Source organism: Mandrillus leucophaeus, unplaced genomic scaffold (assembly GCF_000951045.1).
Source record: "Mandrillus leucophaeus isolate KB7577 unplaced genomic scaffold, Mleu.le_1.0 Scaffold87, whole genome shotgun sequence".
Classification (NCBI taxonomy): domain Eukaryota; kingdom Metazoa; phylum Chordata; class Mammalia; order Primates; family Cercopithecidae; genus Mandrillus; species Mandrillus leucophaeus.
In genome coordinates, this window is record NW_012109474.1 from 3,061,349 (window position 1) to 3,089,332 (window position 27,984).

Consider the following 27,984-nt stretch of genomic DNA (forward strand, 5'->3'; position numbering starts at 1 on the left):
GGCAGCTGATTTTTAAAGGGTTGGCTCTTTTAAAAAATTATCAGCAAGTGAACAGAAACCATTACTGTTAAGAATAAATAACCTATGAGTGTCCTCTAACTGTAAAGACACATTTCAGTCATATCAAGCTGTAAGAACAGGGTAAATTGCGTACATTTTATCTCCAGTGTTGGTGTGCAACTTACTGATATACTACAGGAATCACCATCACGCTCAGCCTGAATCTCCACACTTCCAAGGTGCAAGATAGAAGCAATTATCTTAAAAATGCTTATCTGATGGGACTCTCTCACTCCTGGAAATAAAAAAAAAAATGAATGAATGACACTCAATATCCATGGTCGGATGGAAAGGACATTTTACCCTTTCTAAGGACTTTTTTTTTTTTTTTTTAATAAAGTTTGATTTTTCCTTTCTGGCCTGATGACTACTAAAATGATCCTAGCTCCTCACCAAGTAATTACCACTCACAGTAACAGCTCAGAGGGCAAAGGGGCTCCTTGGACTAAAAAGAAAATATCCTCACTATGATTGTCCTGACCAAACCAGATGGGTCATGCTGCCATTTTAACTTCTCAAAGAGTAAAACAGAGGCAACAATCCTGCAGGCTCATTTTGGGCTTCATTTCAACCAAACACTTTATGGATGTTTTTATGAGTTTAATAAGAATGGTCATTTATCTGCAATCATTTTTTCCCCAACACAATATCCTATAAACATCTGTGACACACATCACCAGTGCCAGTGAGGGAAGAAGAGGAGAAACTTCTCTTGGGATTGCTGTTCTGGGGCTGGATGGCCAGCTGGCCCCTGGCCATCCCCAGATGGGAGCAGCTGTTCGCCACACTATATGCACTGTCTTAGGCAGGTACCACTGACCCCAGAACCACTGTGGCAGCAATCACCTGTTGTCAGATTTGTTATTTACCTATATGAATCATCAAAGGCATGGATAATCTCTTAATTTGTATTCAGCTTGCAAGGCATTGGCATTTTTACAAAATGATTCAGACTCATTTTTAAAAGACTACAGAACAATAGAATGAATATCAGTAAACCTGCCACTTAGTTTAAGAAATACAGCTGCTCTCCCCGTTCCTTCCAGCTGCAGTTATTTTTTAAGGCAATATTTTATTCAGGCTAAAAAAAAGTCAATAACGCCTGTGAAAATGGGAGGCACAGATATGTCATGCTAGGATTAAAACATTTCCCCAGATAATCTACAAAGTGGACAATCCAAGGAAAATTAACTCTAGGCTTTCATGTTAGATGGCCACTACGATGTAAGCATCATATATTTACTTTTTTGTTTTTATTACGTAAAATTTCAAAACATACAAAGAATAACAAAGTAAATAATATAATGAATCCCTGTTCTTGCTTCATCATTAGGTCCCCAGGGCCTGGAACTGCCTGGAACATAGCAGATGCTCGGAAACATGGCAGAATGACTGGACTAATGGCTGCTACACAGCCTGCAAGAACTTGCAGCTATCAAAACATATGCATTATTCAAATATGTGGTGTTAGCTTAAAAATCACCCCAAAAAACACCAAAGAATTTAAGCATCCATCTTGGTTCAGCATAACTGAATACACCTGGTTAAAGCCAGAGGCTGGTATTCAGGACAAGATAGGAAGCTAGACGCTTATGCACCCTTGTAGGTGGTAAAGCACTGGGATATTTTGTCTGAGCTTAGAGTATCTTGCTCTTAAGTCAAGTCCCATTGAAGCTACTAGACAGCAGCTGGGTGCTGGGACCATCACAGAACAAGATGGATATATTCCCTAGACAGTAGCTTTTCTACTTCATTTATCTATTTCTTTGAGACAGCGTCTTGCTTTGTTGCCCAGGCTAGAGTCCAGTGGTACAGTCACTGGTCACTGCAGCCTCAAACTCCTGGGCTCAAGCAGTCCTCCCACCTCAGCCTCTTGAGTAGCTGGGACAGGTGTGCACCAACATGGCCAACTAATTTGTTTTATTTTTTATTTTTTGTAGAGACATGGTTTTCCATGTTGCCCAGAACTCCTGGGTTCAAGGAATCCTCCTGCTTCGGCCTCACAAGGTGTTGGGATTACAGGCATGAGCCACCGCACCTGGCCTACCTCGTTTACTCTTGAGAACCAGTGATCTGTCAATTTCCAAAGGCCTAACCCCCCTGTCATGGTAGGAATGTAAGTGGTAGATACAGAACGAATACTGAATCCTAACAATTGTTAGGATCCTCGCACTACACTGATGAGAAAATTATTTCACGCTGTGGGATTCTTTGAACAAGTGGTACCTCACACTATGGGAAGCAAAAAATCTAAAAGACAAAAATCAATCAATCAATCAAACCTAAGGAGTCAAACGGGTTGGCAAACTATGGCTCATAGCCTGTTTTCATAACTAAAGTTCTATCAGGACACAGTCCTGCCCACTCTCTTATATTCCGTCTACTGCTACTTTCACAAAACAGTGGAGTTGAGTGCATTGCAACAAACTGTATGGCCCAAAAACCTAAAAAATTTACTATTGTCCTTTAAGTTTGCTAATCCCTGCAATGAAAAAAGGGACATGTTCATTAAAGAATAGAGAAGACGAGCAGATCACGAGGTCAGGAGATCGAGACCATCCTGGCGAACACGGTGAAACCCCATCTCTACTAAAAAAATACAAAGAAGTAGCTGGGCGAGGTGGCGGGCGCCTGTAGTCCCAGCTACTCGGGAGGCTGAGGCAGGAGAATGGCGTAAACCCGGGAGGCGGAGCTTGCAGTGAGCCGAGATCGCACCACTGCACTCCAGCCTGGGCAACAGAGCAAGACTCTGTCTCCAAAAAAAAAAAAAAAAAAAAGACTAGAGAAGAAAGTCTTATTACGATAACTAGTTTTACAAAAGCAATTTGCTTTGAGCATTAAAGTATCCAGTCTCCTTAGAGCCTTGGAGAGAGCAATCCTCTCCTTATATCAGCTTGTGCCCACCGACCACACCAGCACTACAAGGGCAGCTGCCAGAGGCCTTCTCCTTTCTCCTGTAAGTTCAGAGAAGAATGTATCCTGCACACTGTCAATTCTGCTCCAAACTTGCTCCCCAACTCTGGAGACTAAGATAGGCATGTAGTGCTGGGAAAGTCAGGGATGCCAGTTATCAACTTATCTCTCAGCTTCAAAGCATCCCTTCTTTGCTCTATCAAACTGGAACCGGACCCTGTAAACATTTCTCCTTTGCCTACTAGTAGAATGTCAAGCTTGCTCAATAGAGGGCATTTCAGCGATCTGAAAGGCAGCAGCACAGGAAGACAATTCCTTTTCTGGTTCTGGTCCTCCATAGTTATCATGATTTATCAGGGAGTCCAGAAACCTCCAGATGAGCTCCAGCTCTCTGTCCTCAGGCCTGTCTCCCCATCAGCAGTGGCTTCTGAGCAGTTCTGGCACCCTACACCTTGGGGCACCTGCAGCCTACTTGTACAAACCAGTTCTGGCCTGCATCCTATGGGCAAGTTTCTTCATCACATCCTCTTCAAAGTGAACTAAAGCTCCGCTGGGGTGGAGGCCTCTCCTATCTTTATTGGCTATTCTCCCCTACTCCACCACCACCCCCAGGGGTAGTAGCTGTTCTTTTGCACCTGCTACTTCTGGACCTTCTATAAAATCCTCATTTATCCTTTTTGTAGTCAATCACCTGCTACTGCTGTAGTTAACAATTGTTTATATTAATTTTTCTATTTTGGAATAACCAGTGTGGTTTGTGTCTCCTGATAGTTCATGGGTATAAAAGACAAACCCTAACTATGTACCAGTTTCCCAGAGAACTGACTGGCTCTGGGAGCATGTTAAGTAAGGGTCTGGTTGCCTCCCCAGAGAGAGGTTAGAGTGTGCCCTGTTTGGCCATGTTTTATTTGGACGTTGGCTAGAACTTCCCTGACCTCCAAAGAATCTAACATGCTGCTCTGGGTTAGTCACGTGGCTCAGAAGCCAAACGTTGTATCTCTTTCAGAGAAGGGGCTGAGGAAGACACAAGCGCCATCCTGAGCCGCTTGGGGTTTCAGGCTGACTTCTCAAGCTTTCCTTTTTCTGGCTGCAGGTCCCAGGAATTTAACACTTCAAATTCCCAACTGAGAAAGGCTTACCTCTACTTTACCGCTTCTCCCCCAAAAGTGGCAGGGGAGCATGGCAATTTCCTCCAGTCCTACTGTCCCCTTCTGCCCCTGAAGGACAGAGAACTTGTTTGAAGGATTCCAATGCTAAAGCTCTATATGGAAACAGAGCTGACAGAATTAACGCTGTATGTGTGATGCAGCTGCCAGACCTTCACAGCCTGCTTCCAACTCTGATTTCATGCTGTGGTGCACAGGTGCACTGGGTGAGCGCAACGTTGTGTTCTTCCTGCTAGAGCACACTGAACCCAGACCACAGCATGAGAAGACATGGCTACACTTGCTTTACCTCCATTGGTTCCAACAGCCTGCACGAGTGGAAAGGGATACTGTACAGTGCCTGGGAGAGGGACTCTCATAACCTTATTTTTTAAAAAGGCAATGAAGCTCCAAATTTTAAGTTCTAGAGCCTGAGGGTTGGGATGGGTAAGAGAGTAAGATGATATTCACTAGGGGCAAGAAGGCATCTCCCATTAGCTCCTGCAGGTTGCTGGCAAGCACCGTGGGACATCACCTTGCATTCTACCCTCCGTGCCATCAGCCCTTGGGGCCTGCTTCCCCAACTCAGAAGCTCCTTACCAAGGAGTGTGAAGGCTTGTCGAGTCTTCTCAAAGTCCTCAGCATCGTCCACACCCTCGATGGAAGTGTCTCCTCCCTGTGATGTATAGAAAAAGTCCTCCGCGCTTGCTGTTGGGGGCGAGGAAATAAGGCATGAGGCACTGGAGGACACTTCATCCCACAGATGATGGCACATGAAGATTCTATTCTGTTAGCATGCTATCCCAGACCAAATGTTAGGCCCAGCTGGATGTGAAACTCTTTAAAATAGTCTTTATCCACAATGGCAAATGGGAGAGAAAACTGAATAGTACAAGAAAAATTATAGGACACTGACAGAAATGTGCTGCTTTACGTAAAATTGGCATGGGAAACATATGTTAACACAAAAGGCATATACGTCACAGACAGTTCCATTTAATAGGATTCATCACAGATTCGTTGTTTTTAAAAAGATCTGATAAAAGTAAAATGTATTCCCATCCTAGAAACAGACTTCCATGACTTACATAATCTCAGTCTGACAAGCTCATTTGACAAATGAGGATATGTGCCCGAGGTGCCAGTTTTTTTGTTCATTTGTTTTACAAAGTTGGGCACACCTGAACTCTCTGGGTACATGCACAAATGCAGGTTGATACCCTTACATGCTTGCTCTCCTCCTCCAGCTTAATTCTTCTTCAGTCAGGTCTCTGGGAACAGCCTAGGGGACAGCTGGTAAGGAGGGGCCCAGATGGTGTCTTAAAATTCAGAGCCAAGCTTAGAAGAGGACACAAATGCAACAAGCCCTGGGTAGTATCTGCCCTACAGAGAGGATGGCAGAATTAGCTCTTAGGAGGAAGCAGGGCTTATAAGTGAGCATTTAAGGCCACAGTTGCATGTAATCAAAGTTACCCTTAAAAACTACTTAAATCTTTCACAAGATATAGTATCTTGTGTGGTGATCCTGCCTGGTACTATCCTGCCTGGCACTTCATGTTCTAAGTGTATAACGTTTGGTTTTGACAGGATGTCAAAAGGAGACACTGGCCGATTTCCCTCTTCCCTGAAAACCCTAAATTCTTTTCCCTGGACCTGAGCATGCAGGGCTGAAACACATGAGTTAAAGGTGCTGAGGTGCAGCTTCACCGCAGCTCCCACTGCTCCTTCAACACCTGTCCTTCCAATTTGATCCCAAGAATTTCTGAAGTCTCTTTCCTTTCCCCATCCTGATTGCCATTGCCTTTCAGCTCCATTGTCAGAACTGTTGAAAAAGACACTACTCCAGTCTCTCTGCTTCTGCACCTGTCCCTTTAAATCCACCCCAAAATGCTAGTAAGTCTGATCATATCACCCCTATCTGCTTAAAAAGCCCTTTGAGAGGTCCCACTGCTCACAAAGCCAAGGTCAATACCCTAGGACAGCCCCTGGCCCTTTTGTGAAGTGGCCACCGCATACCTCCAGACTCATGGCTTATTCCTTCCCCATCTCTATGTTCCAGATATGCCAGTTTCCTTATTATCATGCATCAGCTCTCCCCTCTGTCCATGCTTTCAATGGTCTCTGCCTACGTCTCCTCCCTCACCTCTTCCCATTTCCCACTTTGCATCCTATGCTCCAAGCCATACTGAGCTTTGCCCATTCCTCCAGTCCATTATGCATACATGACCAGGCCCAGCCAAGGAGAGAGAGAACTCAAGCCTAGACCCCAGTCTGACTACACAACCTGAACTATAACCACCAGGTGACCCTACCCACAGGCACAAATAATCAGAACATCAGTTGTACTCTATGAGTGAAGGTTTCCTGGAGGAGTAACAAATTCTGAGGACCAGTGGCCAAGGTACTTGAACGGAGAGAGGAAGGACTCCAGCTCACTCACAGCCTCAGCAGAAGCACATTTTAATGAGGAAAACCACATCCGATCTTTGCAGAAGATAGCATTTTAGCTCTTTCTTACCTAAGCATGCAGAAAGCACCAGCACAGAGCAATACAACAGTTTCAAAGGCTTAATAAAAGTGCCAACTATTTTTTCCCTTTACACGCACCTTTCAAAGTATCTCATTTGATTATTTTTACAGTGTCCACCTGAAGAAGACTGTCTATATTATTTACTCCCATTTTTCAGAAAGACAAACTGAGTAACCTGGGGTTTAAGGGGTGCCCAGGGTCACCCACGGTTTGGTCAGGCCTGGGAGTTCATTACTCAATTACCCTATTGTAGAAAAATGACAATTTATCTATGGCATCTCATGATTTTGCCACAAATACAAACTAACTCATCAGCCAAACACATCAGAAAGAGTCACCTGAGACTCCAAAGGAGGAGACTAGACTTCCATATTGGAGGGAAGGCATTCTCAGCATCTTTCCAAAACCTTTCATTGTCAACAGCCAAAGCCCTACTGCCTGATGTTGCTATGAATCAGACAGACACCCCACCTTCCCAGGTCCCAGTTCCCAAACTCAGGCCCAGCTGGGCAACTTCCTCAGGCTGAGGCTTGTCACTGCAGGGGCCACCTGGGTCAGTTACAGCATTTTCTACTAAATGATGTGAAACCAATCAAAATGATCATCTTTCCATATGCGTTAAGGTCTGCAATCAACGCAGTCACATCACTCTCTAGACCCTCTTAATAAGATACATCCAAACAGGACTCAGTCTTCCCCCTACCTGCTTGGCCTTCCTGGATCTCAGCCCTCCTTTCAGGCCCATAAAGCTGAACACGGACTATCCCATCCCAAAGCAACTTCTCTCATCCTCCAGTTTAGGTCTCTCTCTTTACCAAGAATTCCCAAGGAGAAATGTACCACAAACCTCCCATTAACTAGTTCAACAGGCAGAGACTGGATCAGGCAGTCAACAGAACACAGAGGAGAACGTGAACCCAGTGATTAGAGCACCGGAGCACCAAGGCCATGGTCATGGGCTTGCACATCACCTGGAGAGGCTATGCTCTGACCTATGCAAGGCCAGAGAGGTTGTTTATAAAACTATCCACACAACCATGGAAATGAAAAAGAAGAAAAGGAATTTACTTCTTATCCCCCAAAGGCTGTATTTAAGGGAAAATGGGCCCATTACAACTGGATGTACCACCAGAAATTGGTGTATATGGAACACAGAGATGGGGAGGAAATAAGCGGTGAGTGGAAGGTAGGGGGCAGCTACTTCACAAAAGGGCCAGGAGGTTATTCTAGGGTTATTGACTTTGGCCTGTATGGTTTTTACCGTCATTTATTCACACCTTAACAAATTATTCATTGAACTTAAAAAAAAAATTTCTCGAGGTCATTTTAAATGCAATAGCCCATCAACAATGGGGCAGAAGAAGAATGCGGACAACTGGATGCAAATCTGCACCCTCCATTGTCAGACACATGCACAAAATTTACGCCAAGCCAAGGGCTCTTGCAGAGACTTGTGTGCATTTGATTTGCATGTTTTGGGTTAAGAAGAGAAGGAGGATACAAAGCAGGTCCAAATATTCACTTAGAGCCCTTGGCTAGTCCATATATTTGCTGTTTTCAGTTACTCAACCAGGGTTATCAGTGAACCTAAATGCCAAGCTTCAGGGCCCACAGCCAATCCACCCATGAGGCCGAGGATAGCCTGACACCAGAGCACAGGCACTTATCAAAGGCTCTTGTTTCACTCCAAAATATTCTCAGAGGGCACATGAAAGTGAAAGAGTGGGAAAAAAAAACTGATCAAATTGGGTAGCTTTCAAGCACTGCAGCCTGGGGGACCCATGCACCTTGCAGAGGCAGGGAATAAGGGGAAATCATGTTTAACCTCAATATGACTCATGTAACTGAAAAAGAAATTTAGGAGGATTTCTTCCCCATTACACCTTAGAATTATAATTGGGACAAGTGATCCAAATCATCCAGATGGGTCTTGCCAGTATTTGTTAATTCTCTATAAAATTGACCTGAGGGAAAACATTCATCTCCTGCAAGTTGGCCCTGAAAAGCCCTGCGAGGCCTATGTTCTGCTCTGGGAAGGAAAGAGGAGAATGGCAGTGGCCCCTAATGTGGATGCATACCTGGCTGCATGAGACTGACAGCCACTTTCAGCGCCACAGGCTCCAGCTCAGGACAGTGTGCAAAGAGTGCTCAGCACCTGTTCTGCATAGCAGGGAACACACACTCCGTGTCCTCAAGGATTTTATCATGTTTATCATGTTCCTGGGAAAATCAGACTTGCAAGCACTGACCAGCTAGAGAATAGGACAAAACTAGCAAGGGACGTCAGCCAGAGTTTTCTCCCTGGGGTCCCAATTTAAATATTACTTCCCAGGGGAAGCCTCCCAGCCCTCCTCTGCTTCCTTCAGCACAGCCCTTAGCACTCTGTATCATAATTGACATGCTAAGCAGGGTAGGACCCACAACTGTTTTGCTCAATGCTGCATCCCTGGGGCCTAACATGGCCTGAAGAGAGTTTGATGAACATATGAAAGAATTATTGCTCAGTTGCATGGTACAAGCACTGAAGATACAGGGATTCATAAGCAAGTAAGAGTTATGAGGACAGACTTGTGCTGAAACCACTTGATGGATTTCAGCTACTGGGAACACAGGTGGGTCTGGTGCTGGACCCTTACGATGGCCAGGACTTGGATCACGAACAGCCAAGCCTCAGAAGTCTGTTTCTTGCACAGCTGCACAAAGACCAACTACCCTGTTTAGACACCCAGATCTTCATACCATCTGCTAGTATTAGACCTCCCCACATGCCCCCAAAACACAGACAGCAGGACAGGGACAGGAAGTGTGGCAGACGCCAAGACGCTGCTGGACCCGAGGCTTGCCCTCTTTACACACACATGCCTGAAGACTCAGCAGCAAAAATCAGTCGTTACCCCATAAAGCCCCACAGAGAAGGGCCAAAGGCTCCAGACCCAAGCAGAGCTGCTCTGTGGTTTGGAGTCAGGAACTAAAGCCTGCTCACTGCTCTGCTGGCTCCACATCAACAGCCTCAAAGCAAATGAAACTTGCTAACACCCCTCAGGAAGCAGCAGGAGTGGAAACAAAGGGTGGTGCTGATCTGATGGGGATGATGACGAGGTGCCTTATCCCCTCGGCCTCTGTGGAGAGGCACTTTGGGTTGCTCCATCTCTCTCCCTCCAGTGAGGATGTGCTAGAAGCTTCCATGCCAGTCCAGGAGAGATCAGACAGTCTGGCAGTCCAGAGTCTCACGTGCCGAAGCCCCCTCTTTTCTTCTGTGGCCATGCTCTACTGCATCCATATGGCTCTAGAGCCACCCCCACTGTATCCCTGCTTTATCCTTACCCCTTTCTCTTTGCCTCAATCCTTAACTATGAGTTAAAACAGGCTGGTTATGATTATATGATGCATATTACTTTTATATCTAGATTATTATGGCTGGGACACATCTCCAATGATGTTTGAAGTGTAAACGTATCTTGCAAAATAATAAAGCATGAAAAGAATTCCATGCCATGCAAAACATTGTTCCACCCCGGCCTCTTATCCTTTCATACACTTTCTGTGCGAAGTGGACTGGGTACAATTAACCCTCTTTTACTAACTGGGCAGTGAAATTTAGGGAGGCCTAGGGGTTATGGCCACATAAGAGGCAAGAGCTGAGACAAGAAGCCATGATGGAGGGCTTTGAGCAGAGCCCCTAACTGTGCACCCGCTGGAGCCGTAGCCCACCCCTGAAGATAGGCATGCACCTGTTGACTTACTTAGCGCAAGCTCTTTAAATTCTGGAAGACCGGCAGCAGCACAGAGCTGGTAAAAGATGTGGTAATTCCGCTCGTCATCTGCCTGGAGGAGGAAGAAGTGAAGCAGTTTTAGGGCAGTGACCTCTAAGATCGTTCCCTCTGCCACTGTAATCCCAGGGTGCTCCAGGTGGTGGAGGCTGAGCCCTCCACTCTTCCCAGTGTTTTCCTCCACACCTCTGCCACCTTCAATTCCCACTTCCCGACTTTCTATTCACTTTTATGGGGCCTTCGTCCAACCTGAGGATTTATACCTCTTGACTTATGCAAAAACATGTATACATTTTCTTTTTTCCTTCTATATAGGACATCATTGCTCTTCACGAATGGTGAGTCAATCAACAAATACTTATGCAGTCTTCTGTGCTGCTTGGCTGATGTCCCACAAATTGTCAGTTCCCTTCTGTGAGCTCCCATTCTCCTCTGGGAGGCTCAGAGATAAGTGGAAGCTGTGCTTGCCCATCAGGTCAGGCTGGGCAGACAGGAAAGGCCCATGAGTGAGGCAGGATGTCGGGGGAACACCTGCAGCTGGACTGGCCTTACACTGGTAGTGTGAGTGTAGGGGTGGGGATTCAGGAGGCCTGAGCAAAGAGAGCTAAGGAAGAAGGAAGCTCCAAGGGTGTCCAGGAAAAAGCCATGAGCAACACATCGGACCCATACCCAACCCAGCAAGCTGCTTCCTTGGCTGTGGTGTAAAGCAGGATGGCGGGATTATCAAGCCAACCTGTGAGGTGCAGAGAAAACACAGGCAAAAGCATGGGGAGCTGGTTAAAAAATTCATTAGATGATTGCTAAGCATCAGCATGGAGATGTCATCAAGAAACAAACAGCTGAGGCGATTCTGAGGTCTCCTTAAAGGCAGCTAAAACATGAGGACCAGGAAGCCATTTAACCCAAGGCAAGAGTCTGCCACAGACTCAAACCAGGACCTGAACCATCATCTTGGTTCAGTAATAGGAGGGCAAAGGGAGCTGGAGGAGGACTTTTGTCAGTGTTATGAGTTGCACAAACCCCACCAAAGTCAGGGTGGAGGAGGAAAAGGATTACAAAGAGGCAAAGAGTAGCTGGCAGGAGGAAATTAAAGGTAACCAAACAACAGTGAAGAATCAAGTCAGGTGAAAAGTGGGACATCTGGGAATTGAACAATGAGAACACATGGAACATCACACACTGGGGCCTGTCATGGGATGGGGGGTTAGGGGAGGGAGAGCATTAGGAGAAATACCTAATGTAGATAATGGGTTGATGGGTGCAGCAAACCACCACGGCACGTGTATACCGATGTGACAAACCTGTACATTCTGCACTTGTATCCCAGAACTTAAAGTATAATAATAATAAAAAAAAGTGGGACATCCACTTATTTGAAAAGAAAACAAAGTAGGTGGCCAAGTATAATCTATTTTTTTAAATCTACTAAATAAGGAAGTTCTCAGGAAACCTAAAACTCAGACTCTGTATTTATGAAATTCCCCTGGTAAGACTTTAAAATCCATGAGGAAAAGGTCTGTCTTGTCCTTTACTGTATCTTTGGTGTCTAGGACAGGGCTAACACATAACAGGCATTTAATGTTTGTTGACTGAATCTAAAAACAGTACTGTATAAAGGTTTTTGAGATCTAATCCCTATATCATCTGAATGAACACTTCCTGATAAAAGATAAGAACAAGTACATTCAATTCCAGGCTCACAAAATGAGATTCTCTTTGGGCCCAGGGAGTGCGGCAGGGAGCAGAAGTGAGGTAATTGTCCATGAGAACAACACAAAAGGGCTCAAGTCCTCCCACTCACCTGGAAGACCACTCTGGACTTCTCCAAGAGGTAGGTCCTCATGTTGGCCCCGATGATGTGGTACCTTTTGTCAAAGCCAATCTGGATGTACTTGCCAAAACGGCTGCTGTTGTCATTGCGGGTGGTCTTAGCATTTCCGATGGCCTACACAGACCAGACAAACAAAGGTATGAAAAAAAGGGCTTTCTTGATTTCAGGATTGTATGTTTGTGGCACCATGTGTCCCCTTTCTCTTCCTTACTTACAGAAACCCTCTGTTCTTGGGATGACAATGAGCTGAGCTAAAAAACAAAAGAAAAACTTGAAACAAAAGAAAAACAAAAGAAAAACTTGAAACATCCAGAGGATGGCCAATGAGAGTAATGAGTTCATTGGTAGGCTCTTCAAAGGGGACTACCTAGGTGGAATGGAAGGTGCATCCCACTGTCCCACTTCTTCCTCCTCCTTTCTTCCCTGGAATGCACATGTGATGGCACCAGCTATAGCAGTTATCTTGGAACCATGAGGAAAAGGCCTAAAGAATCACAGAGACCTTAGCTGTGACATTCTTGAGCCACTAAAACAATGCCAGTGCCTACTAACTCTGAACTTTCTGGAAAAAAACAAACCTTCCTGTGCTTAACACACTTTGATCAGTTCTACATGAGTAGGCAGTCAAATGTCACTCCCAATTGATAAATACCTTCCTAGCAACAGGCCACAAATTGACACTCTCCTTCCCACCTCAGGAGGCCATCATCCCTCTTGGTATTTCTTCTGCAGCATCAGGGTTACAGTTCAAAACACTAGATGATAATTTTTTAAAATGAGTGACTATGGGACTAATTTTATCGTGTGAAGATTTGCTTTCTATAAAACACCATGTTGTCAATGCATTGGTAAAGAATACATTAATATTTAATCCCTTTCACATGCTTACATTTTTAGGTGGCTGAAACACTTGAAAAACATCTGCTGTAACTTCTCAGTGGTCTAGAAAATTTGAGGCACAAAGAAATTGAAAGAAAAGCCCAAATCCCAACCTACCCCTCAAGTCCTGCCAAGCCCAATCTGAGTGGAAGAACTATTAGTGTCTCCTGACATCCCAAAACCACGATGCCCTGCAGCCATCTATTATTGACAAGGCTGGCAGAATAGTGAAAAGCAAAAGGTCACAAAGTTGACCTATAACTAATGCTCCTGAAAACATGCCATTGAGTCTTGTTACTGAACAACTGTTCGTGTTACTGAGATGAGTAGAGGGAGGCGCTGAGTTATACAACCACCCACTCACAGAAATCTAGGCCTAGCTCTGCACCAGGAAAGCCACTGAGTCCAGTACTGGCCAGCACTCAGCATCCTCTAAGTATAGAGGATGCCAAGTTCCAAATGGGTCAAACTGTCCCTATTTCTCTCCTACTGCCATAGCCTTGGCCTACAACATTGTCACCTCTTTCCTGAACAACTTCAGTGGGCTCTCAACGGTCTGCCTGGTCCCACTCCCATCTTCCACCTGCTGTCAATTCTCCACTCAATTGCCACAGTGCCAGGGTGATTCCTCCAGAATGTAAAACTATTATACTCCCTATATAAAATGCTTCAGTGGCTTCCACTGCCCTCTGAGATAAAACTTTCAAATCCTCAGCATGGGCTTATGTGCTTGGCAGGACCCGATCCATCCCTGCCTCTGCTCTTGCCCTTGGTCCCAGCTTCTAACAATCCTAACTCCCTTTTTCTTTCTCCAAAGGCCTATGCTCTCTCTGCCCTCACCCAAGCTTCCCATATGCAGTTCCCTCTTTTCCCACGGCTCCCTGCATCTAGCTGACTCATCTTCCTTCAGGTCTCAGCATCTATGTCACTTCTTCAGGCAAGCAGGCCTTCCCTGATCCCAAGGCTAGGGGAGCACCTCCTGCCATATGCTTTTCCAGGCCCTGCATTTCCCTCTTTTTCCCCTTACCCCATATGCAGTTAACCCTCTGTGCTCACGAGGGCAAAGATTATACATCTGCTTCAGCACAGGTTCTCTAGCACCCAGCACATGGTAAGCACTCAAAAATATTTAAGTGAAAGAGTAAATGAACCTGGGTTTCAGTTTTTCTCTTGTGAAATGTAAGTATTGGACTCCTTGTCCTCATAGGTAACTTGCCACTGCAGAGTCCTGCAAACACTAGTTGGAGTCACAATGTACACTTTTTACTTTAGCGTTTAAAGTGTATAAAGCAACCTATACATCACAGACACAGTATATACCTCTGGAAGGAAGTGTAGAGGGAGAAAGTATAACCTTGGTATGTTGGATTGCTCTGAAGGGCATCGTAGTGTTTGGAACGTGTCCAAGGTCAGGGCAAGGCTAGAGCCTGGCCAGCCTGATGTAACTCTCAAGACACTTAATTGGAGGAGTTTATGTCATCAGCTCCAACCAAAGGGATGGGGACTCACGCTCCTGGCACCCACCAACCTTGTCATCTCAGCAGAGGCCTCAGTGTATCCACTTTCCTTCCACAAAAAGAGTCTCAGGCTTCAAGGCCTCACAGGACAATGGCAGACTGCCAAACTTCAGTAAGACACTTTCTGCTTGGAAAATGGAAAAGGAGGCTATATTTCCTAAAATGTTGGTAAAAAGCATTTCCCAGACCTTCAACATAAGCCAGGCCCTGGGCTGGGCCCCTTAAAATCTAAACATTTAATGCTGCCAAGAACCCTACAAGATAGGCATTACTAACTTTCATCACACTTATGGGAAAACTTAGGTTTAGCAAGGTCAAGTCACATGCTCCAGGTCACATGCTAGGAAGTGACAACCCCAAGAGAGAAATTCAGATATACCTGAGTCCAAAGTCTGTGTTCTTTCTACCTACATGGCGTCACAGCACTCCTCCAGATTCTGTCTCCTCCAAACCACTCACCCCTGACAGGAAGTCACCACACATGCAGGCAACTTCTCACAGCTCAAATAGCCAAATCAAATCAAAGGATAAAGAAAGATATTAATCCTCACATCTCTTTTTATGTAAAAGCAGGGAGAAGCCTCTCAGAAGATGCCAGGAAACCAACTCATTACTATGAAACCTAGTAAATAAAGCATTAAACATCTACTTTCCAGTGTGAACTCTATCTCAGGGCAATTAAGTAGTTGGTGAGGGGATGTTTCCCTGCATAGATTTATTCCAGCTAATACATGCAGGAGGAGTAACAGAATGAGAGTATCACAGCATTTTGTAACTGCTGATGAATAGATCTAGGCATAATCAATAGCTGCTCCTATCACAAAAACACAGCCAGATTTTCTGTGCCTCCTAATGCAAGCCCAAGTACCACATCTTAAGGATTCCTGTTAAAAAAAAACAAAACAAACCAAAACAAAACAAAAACTAAAGAAGCCTCTAAATTTTACTATTCCTTTACAGGAAATAAAGTGGACAAAGGCACATGTTAAACAACGTCATACAGATGTAATCAGCAAAGGTCAGTTGGTGGAAAATTCTCAAGGAGAAGTTCATTTCAACAAATAAGTTTTAATTTCAAAATTTTAATTTTTCTAAATTTCTTAATTTCTAAAATAGCAATAAGACCTTTTACCATATCTGAGATCATTCCTTGTGATAGCTTAGGAAAACTTCGCCCGAGGTCTGAAGATCATTGCCAAAAGATTGGCCCTCCTTACTTTACTAGGCTACTTTGCAAAGTGATATGATAGATCTAAAAGTACTGGAACAACCATTCTGAAGGAAAATCGGGTATATCTAGTAAAACTGAACATGCATGCACCTAACAAATCAGGAATTCTACTTCTAGGTGTTACCTAGAGGAATTCTCACATAATTCAAGTGGGCAAGAATGTTCCATTCAGACTATATTTAATAATTAAAAAAGAAATACAAACCAGATGTTCACCAGTAGGGAAAACATAAATAAAATGTGGTATATTCACATAATCAGATGCTATAAAGCTGTTAAAAGTAATAAACTAGAACATAGCTCATGGATTAATAAAAAAATGTAAAGTGAAAAGTTGCGAAATGATTGATGGACTATGATACCAAGTACATATGGTATAACAATCTTTTTGATGAAATAAACACACAGTGAAATAAACATGGACTGAAATAATTTCAATGTAATTGGATTGCACAATAAAGAGGTATCAAACAGTATGAAAACATAGATAAGGAGCAACAACAACCATGCCTCAGTATGGGAAAAGCTCTAAGAAGTGGAAAATTGAAGTGGATCTTAAAGTGAGCAGAATTCTGACAGTGGGAAAAAAGAAGACATTTTATAAATACAGTGTGGACAAAGGGACAGGGTTATGCTACAAAATCAACAAGTTTGAAGTGGCTAAAGTATATTGATACATGAAAGAACACAGGAGATAATATTGGTAAGGTGTGCTGGGGGCAGATTCTTATAAAAATCGGTTGACAGTGTCTGGCTTTCTTCTTTGCCCTAAAAAGTATGAACCCTTAGCCAGGTGCTGGTAAGCCAGCACTTAGAAACGCCGAGGTGGGTGGATCGCTTGAGCCCAGGAGTTTGAGACCAGCCTGGGCAATGTGGCAAGGCCCTGTCTCTACAAGAAAAACAAAAGTTACCTGGGCATGGTGGTGCATGTTTAGCAGTCCCAGCTACTCTGGAGGCTGAGGTAGGAGGATCACTGGAGCCCAGGAGGAAGAGGCTGCAGTGATCATGTTCATGCCATTGCACTTCAGCCTGGGTGACAAAGCAAGGTCCTGTCTTTTGAAAAAAAAAAAACAAAAAAACAGCAAATCCTGAAAATAACATATCTGGTCTTAGTTATCATTTTTGCTGGCTTTACTCTAGCTTCCTTTTTCTTTCTTTCTTTCTTTTTTGAGATGAAGTTTCCCTCTTGTTGACCAGACTGGAGTGCAATGGCGCAATCTCATCTAGCCTCCTTTCTTTCTCCCAGGATAGGGGCATTCTCTGTGGCTCTCAGAGTTGTCTGCCTGCAAACTCCAGTCACCCCGAGAAATGATGTGATGTCTCTGGACTAGACTTGGGTTCTGCTCCTCCTCTAACAGTCTCTTGATTACCAATGTTCTTTTAATCAGTGCAGACTTGTGAACAAATCACTCCTGGAATGCTGACAACCTCTTAAACAGAACAGGGTCAGAGAGTGCTGGTGGTGACAATAAATCATCCCAGTGCATCCCAACCAATTTCAATTCATCCTCAAGTCGCCTTTAATTCCAACAACTGCCACTTAGCGTAGACCACTGGGATATCTGCCTCCTCAGACCTTCAACTCTTGGTCTCTCCAGGAGGTGTCTGCAGCTGCTGGGCAGTGGATGCAATGAGACGATGCCATGACCATAACCGATTGCTTTGTCAGGAGGTGCCATCCTTCCCTAGGACGGGGCAGAGCAATCAATCAGTAATCAGCTGTCTGTCCCCTGATTAAGACATGCTCTGTGCTGGTTATAGCACTCTGAGCAACCACAAAACTGACTGGGCTTCCTGATACAAGGTCCCAGCTAGACTCAGCTTCTGAAAAGTCGTGTTTTCAGACTTTGGAAATGCAAAAGCCTCTTTCTCTGCTTGGCAACAATCTTTCTAATCCCACTCAGAGTTCTTCCTGGATATAATTCTTCCTTTCGTGTTCATAGCCAAGACTTCTCTCAAACATAACACTTAATGACAGCTCAAGGGACAGTCTCTAGGATGGCAAAATTCTCCATTTGACAGAAGAAACCGTCAGGATTTACTCATGTAATTTCCAAAGTACTAATTTGCACAATGCAGAAAATTAATGTTTTGAGCTCAAACCACTGTAGCATTTATTTACATGACCATGTAAGATTAAGCTGGTTCACGTACACACTCCTACTTCAGACCTTAGCAACTGAAGCACGTTGAGCATATGTCTGTATGTGCATGTTGCTTTTCATCTCTGCCATATCAAAGCACCCTGTTTCCCTACAACCTAGCAGCCTATTCAGGCTACAATGGGTATTCCAAAAGTTAGATAATGTCAGACCACTGTGATTTAGAAAGCACTTCCAAAGTAAGAACTCAAACAGATACTTTCACACCCACATTCACAGCAGCATTATGCTCAATAGCCAAAAGGTAGAAGAATAAACAAAATGTGGTATGACCATGCAACGAAATACTGTCCGGCTTTAAAAAGGAACAAAATACGAATATATGCCAACACATGATTGAACCTTGATAACATTATGCTAAGTGAAATAAGCCAGACACAAAAGGACTAGTGTATGATTCCACTTGTAGGGGGTACCTAGAATAGGCAAATTCAGAGAGATTACCAGCGGCTGGAGGAAGGGAGAATGGAGAGTTACTGTTTAATGGGTAAAGAATTTCTATTTGGGATGATAAAAAAATTCTGGAAATAGATGGTGGTGATGGATGTACAAACATTGTGAATGTACCAAATGCCACTAAATTGTACACTTAAAATGGTTAAAATGGTAAACTTTATGCTATGTGTATTTTATGACAAAATTATAAAAAATTTCCCCATGTCTCAATATGTTTACTAATGTGGTGATCTGCCTTCACTAAATTTCCAACATGACTAATAATAACTACTTTGTTCAGTCTCTGGAGTTCAAAGAGGTTTCTTGCCTTTTGTTTTGCCCAGAATAACTACTCTATTTCTAAAAGAAGTAGTACACTGTGTCTCTGATATCCTACTGCCTAAAAACTGGACAGAATCTTGAAACTCGGTCAAAGGAGAGATCCTGCTTTCACACTCTCATTTGAGGTAGAACATGAGGTTAATTGTGGAGCGGCTGTCTTAGCTGTTCAATATAGGCATAGTCCATGGTCTAAGGAGGCCGAGGCCATAGTCCACAAATGGCTTCTGACCTGGGCCATGGCCATGCCTCAGTTTGGGGCTCAGACTAAATGCTGGAGTAAATATGCTACCAATGAAATGTTAGAAAAGAAAGAGTCAAATTATGGTAAAGCCATTTATTAATGCATGTTTGCAGCCAATAAGATAGTTCATAAAAAGTTGAACAATATGGGGACAAGGCTTATGCTGTAATAGTAAAAAAAGCTGGAAGAAAACATACCAAAATGTTGGATGATTATCAGCAGGCTGTAGTATTAAAGGAGATTATTTCCTTTCATTCTTTCGTATTTTCCAGTGAGCCCTTCCTATCTTTTCTGATTTTGTAATAGGTCAATGGTTCTCCAAGTGTGGTACCCAGATGGGCAACACCAGCATCACCTAGGAACTTGTGAGAAATGCAAATTTGGGGGGTCCCTCCAAGACTCCTTCTGAATCAGAAACTCTGGAGTGGGGTCCAGCAATGTGCACTTTACCAAGCCTTACAGGCAATTCTCAGGCACCCTCAAGTTTGAGAAGCACTGTTATGGAATAAAAGGTTTTTTTCCATCTGTTTGTTTAGTACAAATGCCTTCAACTGTATTCACCATTTCCCAAATCATATAAGAACAAATACTGAAACTTGCTTTTGAAAAATTCTTAGTGAACAGGTTGTATCTTATTACTTAGCAGAGAATTAAAGTCCTCCAGATAATGCAACTCTGGAGGCAGAAGATTTTGCCTGGATAATCAATGAACCCCTACAAATCAAGACTCAATTTACTCCTGCACTTGGTAAAGGAAGAGAGAAAGAGGGGACTAGGGAAGGTCCAGGCAGGTTCTTGTTTCCCTAAGCTCCAAAATCGTCTGAAAGACCAAACCCCATGGTGACTTGTATCTTAGTCGATGGGGCTCAGGCCTCTGCATGGAAGCCTGATGCTATCTTGGCAGCTTGCGGCTCAACTGATGTCTTCTTACTATTGTAGGTGATGATAGAAGGGAACTGTCCAATTAGAGATGGACTAGACAGACATGAAACAAAGGGACTGCCCAGGGCTGGCAGAAGGGCCTGCTCCTACCAACTGTAACCAAGACAATATCAAAGAGCTTTAGCTTCAAAGGTGGGGAATGAAAGCTGGCCCAGGGACTATAAGGCCATTTCATTCTACTCCATCAAAATAATAAAGGTTTCGTAGAGAAAAGGGGGAAAAAGAGACAGCATTCTGATCCTAAAGCATGCTTAGTTATTGCAAGATCTAGTCTTTAGCAAACTTCTCTGGCCTGTAGTTGTGTCGACTGCTCTGAGCCCACCCTAGCCCAGCCCCTATCATGAAGACTGAGGAGTGAAGACACAGACGGGGCCTGCCCTGGCCAATTCATGCCATCACAGGGAACTGTTTTCTGGGGAGCTTCAACAGATGCTAGGTTATCACGTACCTTTTGGCTTTACCTCTCCGCTTAAAAGACAAGATGCCCAAATACTGTGGGTTGAAAAATATTCTATCTAGTCTTCCCCATCCCCCATGAAAATTGCCTTTCTGATCCAGCAGGCCCTCAAAGCTTCTAAGAGTTTTGGTGGAGCACCGATTTCTGATACGTGATGTCAGCAGGGAAGGGGACAGCAACAGAGGTGGAGGAGGTGGGGAGGGATGGTCACTGTCACTACAACATTCAGCAAAGTCAAGGGACACGGAGAATATGAGGATGCTCTACCCAGTACTAGGAACCTAAAGACACAACCAGGTCAACATCCAGAGTTTTAGAGGCACCTTGGTAACGTTTCCTCCACAGTGGACAGAGGGCTCTCAGGGAGAGGCGTGAAGGCTGCCACCCAGGCTTGACACCCAGCAGTCTTGCTGCCAGTGGGAGGAGTTCCAGCCAGGAAGGCCAGGGCACCTGGAAGGCTTTACCTCCATGATGGGACTGGATGCCAGCACCTTCTCTTCGATGTTGGTTTCACTGGCCGAGCCACCAACGGTGGCAAAATAGCGCATAGCATACTTGGCTGACACCGTCTTCCCAGCTCCAGACTCCCCACTGACTATGATGGACTGATTCTTCTCATCTCTGGAAGGAAAAAAGCTCTGGTAAGTCACTGGCCATGGAAAGGCTCTGCTGCCATCCAGGGACTCTGTCTGACAAGGGCCTGAGCCTCACCGGGAGCATCTCTCCCACTTTAACGGATAAACGCAGAGGAACAGTGTAGAAATAGTCTGCCCTCCCCGACACCTGCACACATTCTGAAAGTGGGAGGAAGAAAGCAATTCTACCAGGGCACATACCTTCATTTACGGTCTAGAGCAAGAGTGGTACAAACAACTGGCCACTCTCCCAAGTTCCCTCTGGGTGCAGTGCCCTTAGATCGTTCCCTTACACACATCCTTTAAGAATTCACAAGCACACGTAGACCAGGCGTGGTGGCTCACACCTGTAATTCCAGCACTTTGGGAGGCAGAGGCGGTGAGTCACAAGGTCAGGAGATCGAGGCCATCCTGGCTAACATGGTGAAACCCTGTCTCTACTGGAGGGGGAAACAAAACAAAACAAAACAAAAAAACCCACACACACGAAATTAACTGGGCGTGGTGGCATGCACCTGTAGTCCCAGCTACTTGGGAGGCTGAGGCAAGAGGATCGCTTGAATCTAGGAAGCAGAGGTTGCAGTGAGCTGAGATCATGCCACTGCACTCCAGCCTGGGCAACAGAGCAAAACTTCGTCTCAAAAAAAAAAAAAAAAAAAAAAAAAAGAATTCACAAGCACACACTTTTAGTTATATCATCTCCCCTTTGTTTCTCTAACATTCCCATCTGTGTCACTGTACATATTACAATTTCTTCAAAAACACGGATCTTTTCTTCTCCTCCTGCATTTGAGCCTAGCAAGCCAGCAGACACAGTTTTGAACATTTTTGTTCATATAGGTAGGTCACAAAGGGTGTGCTATTAGCCACCAGGGTAATCTTGCCTCAAATTTCTGAGAACTTTGATAAAACTATCAATTTCAATAAGTGGAATCTGAGTCAGAACAGAGGGCAGAAAGAAGATACTCTACATCAGATAGGAACACCTCTGCTTATCCCTTTAGAACAGGTGGTAGGAAGACAGACAAGCAATGGAAAGAACAGCTCAGTGGGTATCCAAGGAACATGGATGTCCCTAGCAAGCCATAGAAGCCGGTATAAGGAGGGCCAGGCTGGTGCCAAGAGACCCAAGTTCTAAACCTGTCTTCATTTGGAAAAGAGGGGGGTTAGATTAGATGTATGCTCAAAAGCAGGGAGTAAGGAAAAATGTTTGGGCCACAGTTTTGGGAAATGGTTTGTAAGGGCTATATTCCACCACCCACCTCCGATTCACAAACCCATTGTCAAGAGGTCAGGCACTCTGCTTTCACTCCCCAGTGTCTGTAACCATGCCTGGCACAAAGTGCAAACTCAATATATATCACTAAACCAGAAGCAACTTAGCTCTCAACTAATCTAACTCCCTTCTTTTCTAAATGAAGACAGGTTTAGAACTTGGGTCCCCTGGCATCAGCCTGGCCCTCTTTACACCAGCTCCCATGGCTTCCTAGGCAGAGTGGGCTAGAAAAGAACAGAGAAGCACCACAGGGGCCTGCCCCGCCTTGCTAACTGTCAACATGAGTAGGCTGTAGCTTATTGGCACAGGTGAATGAATGTCAGCTTCTCTTCTGATCAGGGCTAACAGATGGAAATGTGGTGCGATGATAGAAGGGAACGGTCCAATTAGAGATGACCTAGACAGAAAAGAAGCAGGCTGGAGGTGGGAGCTGAAGGCAGAGTCATGAGGTAGCTGACATGAAAAAAAACTTTACCATGAGCTGCTCTTCAAGGTCAGCAAGAAGTGCCCCAGCTCACACAAACGGTTGGTTAGCAATGGGGACGGACCTGAGTGGATGTGGGTGTCTAGTAGACACTGTTGAGAAGACAAAGCTGGAAAAAATGTATCTTTCAAATATGATACACAACCAACTACTTGAAAATGTATGTTGAATCCTATCCAGTATTTGGGGACTGGAATTATCACTGTCTCTCTGAGATCCCTTGTAGTTCTAGGACATGATTGTAGTCAGAGCATCTCCTTGCTGCTGTGAAATCTCGACATTGAAAGGCAGCCTCTAAAGCAGCCTGCGGATGTTTATATTGCCTCTTCTTTTATTTTATAACACATCCCTAAACCTAGAGGATAATGACAGGTGTCACCTCTAATCTTAATATCTTCATTATCAAGTCCTTAGAGAACTGCTCAAAGCACAACCATCCCAGGCAACTAAGAACATCACAAGTTTGGTGTTGTACCTCTGAAAAAGAGAAGTTTGATACCATCTTTAAAACTTCCTGGGTATCTGCAATAAACAGAACTAGATTATAGCAGCCACACCCAAAAGTGTAGTTATGTCCCAAATTTGTGTGTTTAGCCCCAGATAAATGGATAAGTTTAGAATGTGTCTAAGCCTTGATCATCATCAAAGAACCAGTTAGAATGCAGAAGTATATACTATCTCGAGTACTTAATAAGGATCCCAGGGAAGCAACACACAGATGCCAGGAGGGAATGAATCTCATCAGTGGAGGAGGGGGAGATGGGTAAGCGCTGCCGGGCTCCTGCGTCAACACAGCACACACGGGACGCTGGACTACAAGGATACCCAGGTGACAGGTTACACTCGGCAAAGACAAATGAGGCACACACCAGCGATGCTTGTCACTGTTCACCTATGGCGTCAATAAGGGAATTCCCCTGCATATCACTGGGGAGTGACTGGAAAGTCATGTCCTTTTCAGGAAAGAGAAACTCATACAAGACATGGGGAAAAAGTGGGCTCTTCCTGGGGGGTGAGTGGCCAGGAATCAAAAAGGGGGAGTAGGTCACGTGACAAGTGTCAAGCATTCAAAAAGAAGGAATCAAGGCAACAGAACAGTAAAACTGGCAGGATGCAAAAGGCAAATTTTGGTGTTCTGATGAAAATGGACACACATGGCTAATAAATTATCAAGAGTTATTTAAAAAAACCCCAAGTTTAAAAAACCTTTACACTTGAGGCTCTTCTGGGAAACAAGTCTTGGAAATCACCAATAGTGCTAATTCTGCCTAACTTCACGGATGTTAGATCTGATGCTGACATGTAGGCTAAAGTCAGATAAACTCACTTCTTAGAACAACAAGCACCATTCAACAGCTCCCTAATTCAGAGGTAAAACGTCTGGAAAAATTGATGATTTTTACTTAGCTTTATTACACTTCTTTTGCACATACTAGGCACTCCCCTCCCTAGCCTAGGGTAGGGCTGGGTACGTGCCTGTAGTCCCAGGTATTCAGGAGGCTGAGGCGGGAGGATCACATGAGCCCATGAGTTCAAAGGCTATGATAAGCTATGATCGCACCACTGGGCAACAGAGCAAGACTTCAACTCTTAAAAAAATAGAGCAGGGCTAGGTGCACATTCGGCATATACACACTATTCTGTAACAGCCCGCAAAGTGCAGCGTGCAGCAGCTCTCCCACTGTGTTCTATGTATGTATCCAGTGTCCTGGAGCGGGAACCCCAAAAATGGACATTAAAGACAGACTTGAGGCCGGGCACGGTGGCTCAAGCCTGTAATCCCAGCACTTTGGGAGGCCGAGATGGGCGGATCACGAGGTCAGGAGATCGAGACCATCCTGGCTAACACAATGAAACCCCGTCTCTACTAAAAATACAAAAAAATTAGCCGGGCGTGGTGGCGGCGCCTGTAGTCCCAGCTACTTGGGAGGCTGAGGCAGGAGAATGGCTTGAACCCGGGAGGCGGAGCTTGCAGTGAGCCGAGATCCCGCCACTGCACTCCAGCCTGGGCGACAGAGCGAGACTCCGCCTCAAAAAAAAAAAAAAAAAAAGACAGACTTGAATTTGAACCTCGGTTGCACCACTGATTAGCTGTCTGACTTTGGACAAAGTAGTTAACTTATTTGACCTTCAGATTATCTCAGTTCAGTCTGTTAGAACTCTGATCCCCGAAGCTCAAGCTCTTCTAAGTAGTCACCATGATTAAGATACCTAGGTCTCTAATTCATTCCAATACTCCTGCCAGATTAAATTGCTAAAGCACAGTTTTAATCGTGTTTTTCCCACTCAAAAAAAGTTAAATAACTACTCATTGCTTACCAAATCAAGTCTAAGCTTTTTAGTTGAGCATGTAAACCCTTCTACAATGCATAACCCTAATGCTAAAACCCTTGACAAGTATGGGGTTTTGTGAAAAGGACCCTGGGACTGTAATCTAAAGGATCTGTCCTGAGTTCTGGTTCTGCTGCCAACAAACTCTTGGTAAGTCACTTACCCACATTATAGAGAATACCTCCCCATATTATATATTTGCTGCAAGACTGTGAGATGATCTCTACATGTTTTTGTTTGTTTTTCGATACAGGATCTCACTCTGTCACCCAGGCTGGAGTACAGTGGCACAATCACAGCTCACTGCAGCCTCAACTTCCTGGGCTCTGGCAATCCTCCAACCACAGCTTCCCAAGTATCTGGTACTATAGGCATAGGCCACCACATCTGGCTAATTTTTCTACTTTTTGTGGGGATGGGGTTTTGCCATGTTGCTCAGGCTGGTCTTGAACTCCTGAGCTCAATCTGCCCACCCTGGCCTCCCAAAGTGCTAGAATTACAGATATGAGTCACCGCCCAGCCTATATTTCTTATAAGATGATGGTATCGAGGTTCAGCCCAAGAGGACTACTTGTCTTTGATGACCACACACTTTCCCACCACTGCCGTTTCTGGTATTCCCTCTACCTGAGGTAACCTTCAATATATATGCTTTGATGCAGTCCTGTCCATGTCCAATGCCTGGACAGTCTGCCCTGACTGCCCACCCAGGCATCCCAGAAGGCAATTATTTCCCCACCTTGTAAAGTCCCCCATTACTTGCTTTTCCTCCTAAGACCTTGTCATATTTCGCCTTCTTTTGAAGTCAGTCCAGGTGAGGTCATTTCACTTGCTCTGTGACTTTGGGTGGCTTCTGTTTTCTGGTCCTCCATCTTTTCATCTCTAAAGTAAAAGGCTGTGACCTGGACTTCCCAAGTGATACTGCCTACCTTTGACATTTGATGATCCTCTAACTAAAATCCTAACAGGAAGTAGGGGTAGGGAAAAGCTTAGTTTCAAACTGTGGCTATTTAGGGCTCATTAAGGGGGAGATGTTTAGAAGTACAAAATCTGACCCAATGTCCTTCAAAAATATAACCTATGTGTGGCTCCATCCATTCACCCCAGTGACTTGGCTGCCAACTTGCATCGATCTGCTTTTCAATAAAGCCACCTCTCCTGAGCCCAGTGAAATTCCTTTCATTTAGAAGAAGTAAACCATTGGCAAGGAATGTAGTACTCAGTCACGATTCAGGTCCACACAGTCTTCAGAAAGTTAAACAGCAAAAGGCCCTTGAAGGACTCAGACAACAGTACCGGAGCCTGAGGTAAGAAACTCAGCCATTCTGCAGCTTCCAGGCAAAAGACCCCACAACCAACACATCCACACACACACCACACCTCCCCAGTTCACACTGGCCCCCTTCTGTGACACCTGAGAGGCAAGACTTAGCTTCTGCTAAACTACCCTAACTCCTCCTAGAAGTTTCCCACCAAACCACTGCAGTGCTTTAGGCTGATGAGCAAGATCAAGTCCTTCCTTCCCATTTCTGGGTGGGGCCACCTGGTAGAGAGGGTGAGGCAGGTGGCTGGCAGGGCACCTGAGGTCCCTCTGCTCAAAGGAGGGGCCTGCTGATCAGCCAGGGAGGTACCCAGGGAGCTCTGTTTTGAGAAATCCCACTAAGTGTTATCTTGTTCGGGTTTCCTGAGGGGCGTAATTTGTTACCTGTGGTCTCCCAATTAGCTATATGTACACAGAACCCACAGGGCAGCACCACTCAAAGCATCTCAGAGATGACGAAGCATCCCCAGGAAAGCTCCAGAGGCTTCACTCCCCAGCAACCAGCTTGGCTGTGACCAGTGAGGCCAAGTGTCCCACTGGAGACTTGGGTGGCACCTGTGGTATCCTTCCTCCTCAAACACTAGGTTCTATCAGCCACACTCAGTTCACACGTCACTAAATGAGGGCTCGCTATGGGCAGGCTCTGTGCTTTCATCTTGAATTCCCAGGGCTCCTGGCATCCAAGCCTATCCCTGGCACTTCCTCTATGTAAGTGGCACCAGTATCTACTCATTCACTCCAGCCAGAAACCTAAGAGTCACTGGGGATTTCTCCATTTCCTTCAAGCCCTACACCAGCACATCCTGTTGAACTTCTCTCCAGGGTGTAGTCTGTTTCCTCCTCTGTACCTTTTAGTCCACACCATCATCATCTCTGGCATACATTACAATAGCAACTTTCCAGCCTGTACTCTCCTCCTCCTCTAACATGTCCTTCTTATGAAACTTTCTGAAAATAAACATCAGACCATACTTCTCCCTTAAGCCTTCCAATGGCATCCCTCTGCCCTCTAAATAAGACCCACATCCACTGTGTTCAAGGCCCTGGGGGACCAAGCACCTCTCTCCAGCTTCAGTGCATGCCACCCTTCTACTGGATATGTTCAAGCCACACAGGGCTTCTTTCTTTATTCTCTCCCATGTTGCAGTGGCCTGAAGCTGTCCCAGTTCAAACTGGTAATCCCCTTCTTTGATCTCACAGCTCTTAATGCCTGGTACTCAATCACATCCATAACTGCTGTTTAATGTAATTAACCATTTACTTACATCATGCTCAAATAGTTTATGAGACTCTTAGCATATAGCCTTCGCTTAAGATACATAAGATGACTGGATGCCAGTCTTCCCATTTTAAATAAGAGAAAATAGAAGTTTGGAAAGGTCAAGTGATATACCCAGAATTCCTTAGCTAGTGAGACACTGAGCCCAGATTCAAACTCAGGCTTCCATCTCCTTGCACAATTTTCCACCGGGTTATGCTGTA

General features: G+C 44.7%; 1 protein-coding gene across 1 annotated transcript in view; it reads right to left on the minus strand.

Annotated features, from left to right (window-relative positions):
* Window positions 1–27,984, minus strand: part of MYO5B (myosin VB) — a 261,230-nt gene that overhangs the window by 180,423 nt on the left and 52,823 nt on the right. The window contains exons 4-8 of the mRNA XM_011969014.1: window positions 20,920–21,076; window positions 12,220–12,363; window positions 10,392–10,473; window positions 4,719–4,826; window positions 186–295 (exon numbers count right to left, since the gene is read on the minus strand). Coding sequence (XP_011824404.1) covers window positions 186–295; window positions 4,719–4,826; window positions 10,392–10,473; window positions 12,220–12,363; window positions 20,920–21,076 — 601 coding nt within the window. The remainder of the gene's footprint in view (window positions 1–185; window positions 296–4,718; window positions 4,827–10,391; window positions 10,474–12,219; window positions 12,364–20,919; window positions 21,077–27,984) is intronic.